At 43.2% G+C, this 11,108-nt stretch overlaps 1 protein-coding gene across 6 annotated transcripts in view; it reads right to left on the bottom strand.

Annotated features, from left to right (window-relative positions):
- LOC129812690 (disks large-associated protein 2-like) overlaps positions 1-11,108 on the bottom strand; it is a 226,735-nt gene that overhangs the window by 19,466 nt on the left and 196,161 nt on the right. For all 6 annotated transcript variants that reach the window (XM_055864469.1, XM_055864470.1, XM_055864465.1 and 3 more), the window contains 3 exons: positions 4,261-4,329; positions 2,834-3,017; positions 1,505-1,724 (listed from right to left, as the gene is read on the bottom strand). In XM_055864469.1, coding sequence (XP_055720444.1) covers positions 1,505-1,724; positions 2,834-3,017; positions 4,261-4,329 — 473 coding nt within the window. The remainder of the gene's footprint in view (positions 1-1,504; positions 1,725-2,833; positions 3,018-4,260; positions 4,330-11,108) is intronic.

The raw sequence follows: 11,108 nt of genomic DNA, 5'->3' as shown, positions 1-11,108 counted from the left end.
TCTTTTCACTGCACAGAGACAGCCCCAAAAACACATGACAAAGAATAAGACACTGTTAAAACCTACTGTATGCATGGTATTCAAAACCTCTGGAAGATTGACCACATATGACACAGGTGTAACTTTGTGCACTGGGAAGTAGCAAAGATGAACATCCCCGCCTCTATCAGGAAGTATAGTATGAACCCTATTGAATTTCATGACGTCCAGTATAACCTATCTACCTGAAGTCAGATGGGAGAACCAATCGCCCAAAGACTCCTGACATCAGACACACCCCACACCATAGATTACATGAAATTGCAATTACACATTTTAAGATGCTGTTTTAGTTTGTTGAGAAAGCAGTGTAAATAACCTGGAAAAAGTCTATCAAAAGCACAATTCTCCAGATGGCCACACCTTCTCTGACCCTTCCCATATTTCATTGGTAGAACTACACAGCAGAAAGAATGGGTACAACTGAAAAACCGTTGATCTTCTTGTTGTGTTTGTGCAGATCCAGGAATGGAAAACAACAGCATGCCTACTATTCCTCCTCTGGCCAAGCAGGTGACCTTAGGGGACCGTTTGCTGAAGTGCTTTTTAGTCACTCAGTGTCACATTCACAGTATATTTTATTTCACACTAAAAAAAATAAAATAATTTGTGACCTCAATTTTGTTGACCAGTGCAGTTATTACCCACCACATCTGTAGGAACTGAACTGTAGAATCTGTGGGAGAGAAAACTCAAAGCACAAGGTGTGTCCATCACTTTGTGGTTTGTAAGTACAGGTAGATAAAGCTGTGGTAAACCCATTCAGTCATGAAGACTGTGGAGTTGAAGGACTGTTCATCTCAGCCCTTTTTCCCCTGCCCAGAGTGTCAGTCAAGCTGAGGACACACCCAAAGCACCTGTGGCTTATCATGAAATGAGGTTTAGAGTCAGATTGTGCTCAAGACGAACAAATCCATCTAGTAAAAGAAAAACCTAAGGGAGAATAAAATCCATCATTGCCTTAATCTGAAAAGGTCTCATGATATAACGTTCACTTCATGTAACTGCAGAATGATTTCAATAGGGTTCATAACTTTACTCTCTGATATGAATGATGAATGAAGATATGAATTACTGTATTGAAAAAGCAATATGATGGATTGGCTCAAAGCAACTCATAAACTGTACTTGAATACAATTTTTATATCAACAATCAGGAAGTATGTAAAAGTGATTCATGCAAACGTATGAAGCCATTTCATAAAGCATTTCAAGGGCAGAGCATCACAAGAAACCTCATGTGCATGCTCTTAACTTCATCAATCTCACTTGATAGAACATTTTGATATTTACAAATGGTAACTGTCTAAATGTATGTATAAGGATTACTTTGCATGGCTATTTAAACATATCATCCACTTTGGATACGAGCTGCCATCTTAATCAATTGTACATACACTACTGTATACTTTCTGTGTGGTGTCTGTCTATGTGCTGCAGTCCCATCCTTCCCTGTTGGTCTTACCTGTGGTGGACCTGATGGTGGAGGTGACAGTGGAGGAGGTCATGGTGGGGATGCAGTCATCATCCTGGGAGTAGCCAGCCTGGATGGCCCTCAGGTAGCTATGGCTCCTTGTCCGGAAACAGCCGGGCAGGTCCAGAGCCTCCACAGCCTGGGATTCCACCTCACTGAACACCGACTCACATACTGACTCAAACTGACCGTTTATATCTGTCTCGCTCACCTGCAGGAGAGAACAACAGGGAGAGAAAGGTTCAATTCACATTTTTCACTTTTCTTTAAGTTTTTGCCATCGTGGGAAAAACTGAATTGGTTGTTTACAAAGTTTGGAGTTATGCTCTTTTCTTCCACTTAATAGAAAAGTGTTTGCTTGAAATGGGTGCCAGCTAATTGCCAGGAGAGCAAATGTTTGAAAAGGATAGCGTCTGCAGAGAGGTAAACAAAATTGTATTGTTCAAATTCGGGTTTAATTTGAGCATTTTCTTGATACGTAATTACTTTGTGAAATGTCAAGCCTATGAGTTGCTCAGCAGGACAACGTTCTTTGCTTGTTGTTGTTTTTCTCAGTTTCTTCAGTTTGCCGCAGTAGCTCACATTATGCATTCTGTAAGCTAGATCTATGATGACATTTTTAAAGGATTGGAGGAATTCAAGGTCATATTCTGTAGTGGCATAGCATACTGTATGAGTGTTAGTTCCCTCTGGATCCCCTGAGAGAATGTGAGTCCTGACCTCAACAGAACCATTATTTGGCAATCTTATTATACTCAGACAGATATGCATCTTGCGATTTAAAGATATCAATTTAGGGAAAATGAAATGGTCCGATTCTATCTCGCCATTGCTATTTGGCAATCTTTGAAATCAGAGATAAGGATCCTGTTCTATTGAAAGATGTATTATCTTGTAATAACCTCAGCAAGGTGCCGTGGAGGCAGAGATAGACCCAGGGAATTAGGGGGAGAGAGGTTGAGCTTTTAAGACTTGGGACAAATCAATACACCCCGACATTAAGAGAGAGATTTAGATCTTAAATGAATATAAACCAGAGACATAACATACTCCATTTGGCTTGTACACTTTAAAATGGATTTAATGTCCATTCTAAAATGCCCTTCTAGCCAATCAGAAACGAGTATTCAACAATGCCATGGTATAAGATCAAAGTACCTGAATCTAAGGGAGGTTAAAGACAGCATTGAATAAAGGAAGAGAGAAAGAAGGCAAAATCCATTGACAGGAGCCAGAGTCAGGGCAGACGGCCGCCGCGATATCTGACATAAGACAATGACAATATCCTGGACATATCATTGTTATAGGCCAGAGACTCACCTGGCTGACCTGGCTAACACAGCTGGCCTGGCTGAGAGTGCTGACCGCCCGCATGTAGCTCTGATTCCTGGAGCGGAACTGGGCTGCTGGGAGAGGTGGCTGCTGGGAGTTGTAGTTGGTGGAGGGCTCCAGGGCCATGCTGGGGTGGTGGGGGTCTCTTGAGGCCTGCAAGTGGTAGTTATGACTGAATGGAGAGAGCGGGCGAGAGAGATACGACAGAGAGAGAGAAACAACAGAGAGAGAGCGACAGAGACACACACAGAGAGAAATAAAGACAATAGTCATCAAGGCGCCGTAGAAATGAGCTTAATAGTTTGACTAATAAAAAAGTAATTTGACACAGTTGTTACAAAGGAGGAAAAAACTGTGAAGTGTTATTAACTTCATGGCAGACATCCTCTGGGCGAACTGAACTTCAGACTGAGACTGATTATGACATTGCATTCCACAGGAGAGGTGGATCTTCCTCACCCCACTAAACCATTGCTGTGCTCAACAGTGTCCTCGAAATGGTAATTCGATTTGCTATTGTGCTGAAACATTCAATCAATGCTTGAAGATTAGCTAAATGCTAATTAGGAGCTAGTTAGCAAGCAGAGCAAGAATTTCTGAGAGAGCAGGAGAGTCAGCCAGGTCAATTAAATGTGCTTCCCCAGAAGGGCAACATAGCCTTTACTCATGGAGTCACAGAGAAGTTGGACTAGAACTGCTAGAATTTTCAACCAGAAATGACATGTCAAGTGCAAAGAGACAGATGGAGGAAGAGATAGAAAGAGAGCAGGTAGGTGGAGAAAGCATAGGAATACAAAATAAGTACACCTAATGTCAGATAGGGACGAGTAAGCAGTTTCTAGACTTTGTGTAGGAACAAAAAGGTGTATTTTTTAGTGTGACTAATGCCAGTGTGATCAAAATCCTGCCACAGAGATGGACCTTTTACATGTATACAGCGTTCATAGACTATATCAATTATTCACACACTGTATGGCAGGTTATCCCTGAGTGAGACAACATCCAGAGATGAGCCTAGGAAACAAGCGGATTCAGGTGCAGAGGCTCAGTTAAACTAACTAAAATACTATTAAAAACAGAGATTAGTCACCGGTCAAGACCAGCTATACATTCAATGGCAGTTAAAGACAGAACCAAATCCGTGCTGTCAATATAGCTAAGAGCCCATGTAGGTTAGACAGAGCCTTTGTTGTGTTCTACGATGCTGTATGGCTTGGCGGCATGGCAAGAGAAATAGGAGATTGGCCTGGCTGACTTGCCATTGACTAGGAGTGAGTGTTTGCTGTACTAAAGTTTGTCAGCGGGGCTCAGTGCCAGCTGGCTTTTCATCCTGACCACCGCAACATGGCAGCACCAGAGAGTGAGAGTGAGGGGGGGTAGGAGAAAGAGAGGGAGAACACTGTGCTTGTACTCACCTTAAGTCTGCAGCAAAATTGGTGATGTAGTTCCGCACGTCACTGTTCATTTTATCCACCCGGTAAGAGCTGTGGGCAGAGAAGAAGCAATGTTACCAAGTCCACTGCTGGGGGGAGTCAATGGATGCGGGTGGGACTGAGATCACGGTGCAACGTCAATGGATTCTGATTGAATTTGTATGTTTGTGGAGACATCAAAGGTTTGCCTGTGATGTTCACCAAAGTACAGCAAACATTAGGATGATACAAAAACATGTTAATGGACAAACTGACCACCGTAACTGCAACTAATGGTATTAATGGTCGTGTGGAAGATGGTAAAAGGTGTAGACTGACAGAGTGGTGTCAGTAAATGGTGCTTCATGGCAGACGGTATCTCATGTTATTGGGAAAGTGAAAGGGGGATACCTAGTCAGTTCCACAACTGAATGCATTCAACTGAAATTTGTCTTCCGCATTTAACCCAACCCCTCTGAATCAGAGAGGTGCGGGAGGGGAGGGCTGCCTTAATCGACATCCACGTCTTTGGCGTCCGGGGAACAGTGGGTTAACTGCCTTGCTCAGGGGCCGAACTATTGCCCGGTGTCTGTCTGTATAACACACAGACAGACACACTGGACATCATGGGGGTATTATCCAATTATGATGACTTTTAGCTTGAACGTAAGGTGCACGCACACAGTTGTACAATTCAAAAACAAAATTTGTCTTAAGAAGATCATCAGCAATGATAAGTAGGCCATGGCTCATTTACCCATGAAGTGTAAATTAAAATACAGAGGATCCCGTCTTGAATAAAAAAGTAATTTTCCTACGGCAGATTAATTGGGCGTAACTGAGGAGTAAAATACAACTTAAAGTTCCATCCATGAACAATGAAAGCAGCTCCAGCTTTTGGCTGACAACATCAGATGAAAGCGCAGCACATTGACTGACGGAGATAATGTGCATTACTTCACCCATCCCCACAGCTACGGCGTAAAAATGACTAGTTTAGTCGACAGAGCTTAGACAATCTGCTTCACAAAAAGGCGACCCTTAATCATTTTTTACCCCTGCACATTTGCCTTTAATGTCTCTAACTGTTGCTAATGCACTTCCCATTGGTGGCAACTATGAAACTACGATACGATGTGAATCTCTACCTCCCTTCTCACTTTCTCTGCCTGCCTTTCATGCTGGCTGTGACTGGGACCTTATGTATTCTTTCAGTGGTTAAACAAAGACGCTTTGCAGAGACAAAGTCAATGTGCTGAGTTCTACCAAAGCGGAGAGAGCGAGAGAGAGGGAAAAGTCATATGTAAGAGTGCAAAGGAGAGGGAGAATACTGCAGCTAGGAGAAAGATAGTGTGTTATAAAGCTGGAGAATGAACTCCAGAGATAGAGGGAGGGAGAGTAAAAGGGAGTGAGGGGGGAGAGAAAGAGAGTGCATTAAACCTTGAGGGTGAACAGATGAGGGCAATAGGCACACACTAGGCATTATAACTTCTGGGAAATGTGTCTGCTCTATAACAGGAAGGACAGCATCCCAGACAACCAGAACTAACAGCAAAGCCCAATAGAAAATAACCACTGTCTGACTGTTTACTGTCAGTGGGACTGAAGATAATGAGTAGTGAAGTTTAGCCTCATCCCGGAAGACAAGGGGTCAGGAGACAGTAAGGAAGTCAGAGGGACCTACAAATGGGTTTAAGCCACATTATAAATCCATTATAATCATCAGCGTCTAATTATGATCAGCCATTATCATCATCATCCCCATCATGAACATACAGTAGGTGATAGAAATAAATAGCAGGTACAGTGTCACGTTCCTGACCTGTTTTCTGTTGTTTTGTATGTGTTTAGTTGGTCAGGGCGTGAGTTGGGGTGGGCATTCTATGTCTTGTGTTTCTATGTTGGGTTTAATGTGTTGCCTGATATGGTTCTCAATTAGAGGCAGGTGTTTGACATTTCCTCTGATTGAGAACCATATTAAGGTAGGCTGTTCTCACTGTTTGTTTGTGGGTGATTGTCTTCCGTGTCTGTGTGTATGTTCGTACCATACGGGACTGTAGCGTTTGTTTGTAGTCTGTACCTGTTTGTGTGTTCTTCATGTATTTGTAAGTTCTCATGTTTTAGGTCAGTCTACGTTGTTTATTTGTTTTGTAGTTTGTTAAAGAGTTTTCGTGTTTCGTCGTTCTGTTAATAAATATTCATTATGTATTCATCACCCGCTGCGCCTTAGTCCGCTCATTCGCCACAAGACAACTGTTACATACAGGGCAAAAAAAATATAAGGCAATGTTTACATGACCCCTTTTCAAACAGCCCCTTATTTACCACTGTTTTTAAGAACCATTCACACAGACCGGAAATGTCACGCCCTGACCATAGAGAGCCCTTGGTTCTCTATGGTGTAGTAGGTCAGGGCGTGACTAGGGGGTGTTCTAGCTCAATATTTCTATGTTGGTGTTTTGTATGGTTCCCAATTAGATGCAGCTGGTAATCGTTGCCTCTAATTGGGGATCATATTTAGGTAGCCATTTTTCCCACCTGTGTTTGTGGGATATTGTTTTGTGTTTGTGCACCACTACTTTCATGTTTCGTTACTGGTTTATTGTTTAAAGTTTCACTGTAATAAAGATGTGGAACTTCAATCACGCTGCGCCTTGGTCTGCTCATTACGACGATCGTGACAGGAAACCTGTATTTTGGTTACAGGGTCTGGGAAAATGCAGGAATCATGACTAGGTCTTTAGGTGGGTTTTAATTGACTATGTTTATTTTACCCCTACCCCTTTCAGATATTCCAGAAAGCTGGTATAAAAAAGCAGCCATGGTTAAATAGTGGGATTTTGGTCTGTGTATTCACTGTAGACTACCCATATGTTAGTGTTCCAGTGTTGGGCTACCTGGTTCAAGCCAGGCTGAATAATTCTGCCTGTAGAGGCCGTAGCTTGGTAAAAAAGCGTTGGGCCAGTAACCGAAAGGTCGCTGGTTCGAATCCCTGACCGGACTAGGTGAAAAATGTGTTAATGTGCCTTTGAGCAAGGTAGTTAACCCTAATTTCTCCTGTAAGTGACTAAAATGTATGAAAGGGATATTATAGTCCATAATGACTGTGCCCTTAAAGGCAACAATTACTTTAACTATGAGGGAAAGTACCACACATATCTACTGTATATAGTAGAAGTCTTATTGGAACAGCTCAACAAACAATGAATCAGTGTCTCAAACAGCAACTAATCAATGGAATGGGATTTCCCTCCGACAATGAGATGTGAGAAACAAGCGTTCATATGATACACAATCCGAATTACTATTTGCCTTATGTCACATCAGTAACTAACGAATGCTTCACGCATGTTCATTTGAATTCATTACGAATGCTACTCAACAGGCTAATCATAATTTGGAGAACAAAAAGAGAGAGTTATTTTAAAACCTGTCTCAAATAGCTGGGATTGATTTCGCTTGGCGTAGATCTTGTCCCCCCCCACCCCATTCCCAATGAGAAGGCAGCTATTAGAGAAAGTGTGCCTCTCTCCAATGAGTGGGGAGTGCTTCTCTGCTCCTCTATCAAACACTATGTGTACCATGCCTGATTGACTCATTAACTTATCCTGCTATGCAGTGATGCTTTATGTAAATGCCTTTCCAGTCCTATATCATCACCAATAATACATCCCTTAAATGAGTTTGGCTAGTCCCTTGTTTCTCGTGAAATCCGAAAAAAATTACATACATTTATCTTAGTCTATAACCTACAGCTTGGGACCCCAAGGCACCTTTGTGGGGGATTATTATTAATTAAAATGACCATCAACTTCAGTCCCCTCGTGTGGTGGGGCGTTTCAGCTGAATGATGGTGATGGATTCTTTATTGGTGAGAAAGTGGATAAAGAGACACCCTGTCAGCTATGAGAGGGACGTGATACAAACCGAAGGCTGTTCTCACTTTAACTCAATTAGCTACAGGAACCTCTGCCATCAAATTTACACCCACCGTGACCCCGAGGGAGAGGAAATTGCTTCAAGTGGGAACAGAAATAAAACCTTGCTCACACACGTGCCTCAAATCCAATCCAATTCAGTCCAAACAAGCAGTGAGCCATGATATTATGAGAGCTTTCATGTCAGGTGCCACTCAGATCAGCAGTGCCACTCAGAAAAGCAATACCACTCAGATCAGCAGTACCATTCAGAACAGCATTACCACTCAGATCAGCATTACCACTCAGATCAGCATTGCCATTCAGATCAGCATTACCACTATGATCAGCATTACCACTATGATCAGCATTACCACTCAGATCAGCATTACCACTATGATCAGCATTACCACTATGATCAGCATTACCACTCAGATCAGCATTACCACTCAGATCAGCATTACCACTCAGATCAGCAGTGCCACTCAGATCAGCATTACCACTATGATCAGCTTTACCACTCAGATCAGCATTGCCATTCAGATCAGCATTACCACTATGATCAGCATTGCCACTCAGATCAGCATTGCCACTCAGATCAGCATTACCACTATGATCAGCATTACTACTCAGATCAGCAGTACCACTCAGAACAGCATTACCACTCAGATCAGCATTACCACTCAGATCAGCAGTGCCACTCAGATCAGCATTGCCACTCAGATCAGCAGTGCCACTCAGATCAGCAGTGCCACTCAGATCAGCAGTGCCACTCAGATCAGCATTACCACTCAGATCACCAGTACCATTCAGAACAGCATTGCCACTCAGATAAGCATTGCCACTCAGATCAGCATTGCCATTCAGATCAGCATTACCACTCAGATCAGCATTACTACTCAGATCAGCATTACTTCTCAGATCAGCATTACTACTCAGATCAGCATTACCACTCAGATCAGCATTACTTCTCAGATCAGCAGTACCACTCAGATCAGCATTACTACATAGATCAGCAGTACCACTCAGATCAGCATTACCACTCAGATAAGCATTGCCACTCAGATCAGCATTGCCACTCAGATCAGCATTACCACTCAGATCAGCATTACCACTCAGATCAGCAGTACCACTCAGATCAGCATTACCACTCAGATCAGCATTACCACTCAGATCAGCAGTACCACTCAGATCAGCATTACTACATAGATCAGCAGTACCACTCAGATCAGCATTACTACTCATATCAGCATTACTACTCAGATCAGCATTACCACGCAGATCAGCAGTACCACTCAGAACAGCATTACCACTCAGATCAGCATTACCACTCAGATCAGCATTACCACTCAGATCAGCAGTACCACTCAGATCAGCAGTACCACTCAGATCAGCAGTACCACTCAGATCAGAATTACCACTCAGATCAGCATTACCACTCAGATCAGCATTACCACTCAGATAAGCATTACCACTCAGATCAGCATTACCACTCAGATCAGCAGTACCACTCAGATCAGAATTACCACTCAGATCAGCATTACCACTCAGATAAGCATTACCACTCAGATAAGCATTACCACTCATATCAGCAGTACCACTCAGATCAGCAGTACCACTCAGATCAGCAGTACCACTCAGATCAGCATTACTTCTCAGATCAGCAGTGCCAGTCAGATCAGCATTACTACTCAGATCAGCATTACCACTCAGATCAGCATTACCACTCAGATCGGCATTACTACTCAGATCAGCATTACCACTCAGATAAGCAGTACTACTCAGATAAGCAGTACCACTCAGATAAGCATTACCACTCAGATCAGCATTACTACTCAGATCAGCATTACTACTCAGATCAGCAGTACCACGCAGATCAGCATTACCTCTCAGATCAGCAGTACCACTCAGATCAGCATTACCACTTAGATCAGCATTACCACTCAGATCAGCAGTACCACTCAGATCAGCATTACCACTCAGACCAGCAGTACCACTCAGACCAGCATTATCACTCAGAACAGCATTACCACTCAGATCAGCATTACTACTCAGATCAGCATTACTACTCAGATCAGCAGTACCACGCAGACCAGCATTACCACTCAGATCAGCATTACCACTCAGATCAGCAGTGCCACTCAGATCAGCATTACCACTCAGATCAGCAGTACCACTCAAGCATGGAGCCCCATACTACAGCCAAATCTGGACCATTTTTTGAGCAATGGCAGAGAGCAAAAGTATGTTACAAGCCAGGGTCTAAAACAACTAAGATATAAAGTCTCTTTTGAGTTCCTCATTAGTCAAAATTAACATGTACAATTCAAAGGGAAATTAGTAGGGCCAGGAGTTTTCCTGACCATGTGACCTTACCAGGCAAAACTCTGGGCCTCAGGGTCAGCCTGTCACACCCACCCTGATCTGTTTCACCTGTCCTTGTGATTACCTCCACCCCCTCCAGGTGTTGCTTATTTTCTCTGGTGTATTCATCCCTGTGTTTCCTGTCTCTCTGTGCCAGTTCGTCTTGTATGTTCAAGTCAACCAGTGTGTTTTTCCCGTGCGCCTGCTTGTCTATGCGCTTCTACTAGTCCTCCCAGTTTTGACCTTTGCCGTTTTCTGGACTCCATTCCCGCCTGCCTGACCATTCTGCCTGCCCTGACCTCGAGCTTGCCTGCCATTCTGTACCTCTGGATCGCTGAACTAGTTTTAACCTTTCGCCTGTCCACGACTATTCTCTTGCCTAACAATTTTGGATTGTTAATAAACATCTTGGACTCTAACCATCTGCTTCCTGTGTCTACATCTGGGTCTCTCCTTGTGCCCTTTTACAGCCAAAACTACTGGGCCTAGAGGTGAGGCTCAAACTTCAATAGCTGCAATAGGAGCCACAGACAGGCAATACCGGGGCAGTCCTGACGTGTCACAGGAAGA

The sequence above is a fragment of the Salvelinus fontinalis genome, chromosome 16 (assembly GCF_029448725.1).
Source record: "Salvelinus fontinalis isolate EN_2023a chromosome 16, ASM2944872v1, whole genome shotgun sequence".
In the NCBI taxonomy this organism is placed as follows: Eukaryota; Metazoa; Chordata; class Actinopteri; order Salmoniformes; family Salmonidae; genus Salvelinus; species Salvelinus fontinalis.
This window is presented reverse-complemented; position numbering and strand designations above follow the sequence as displayed.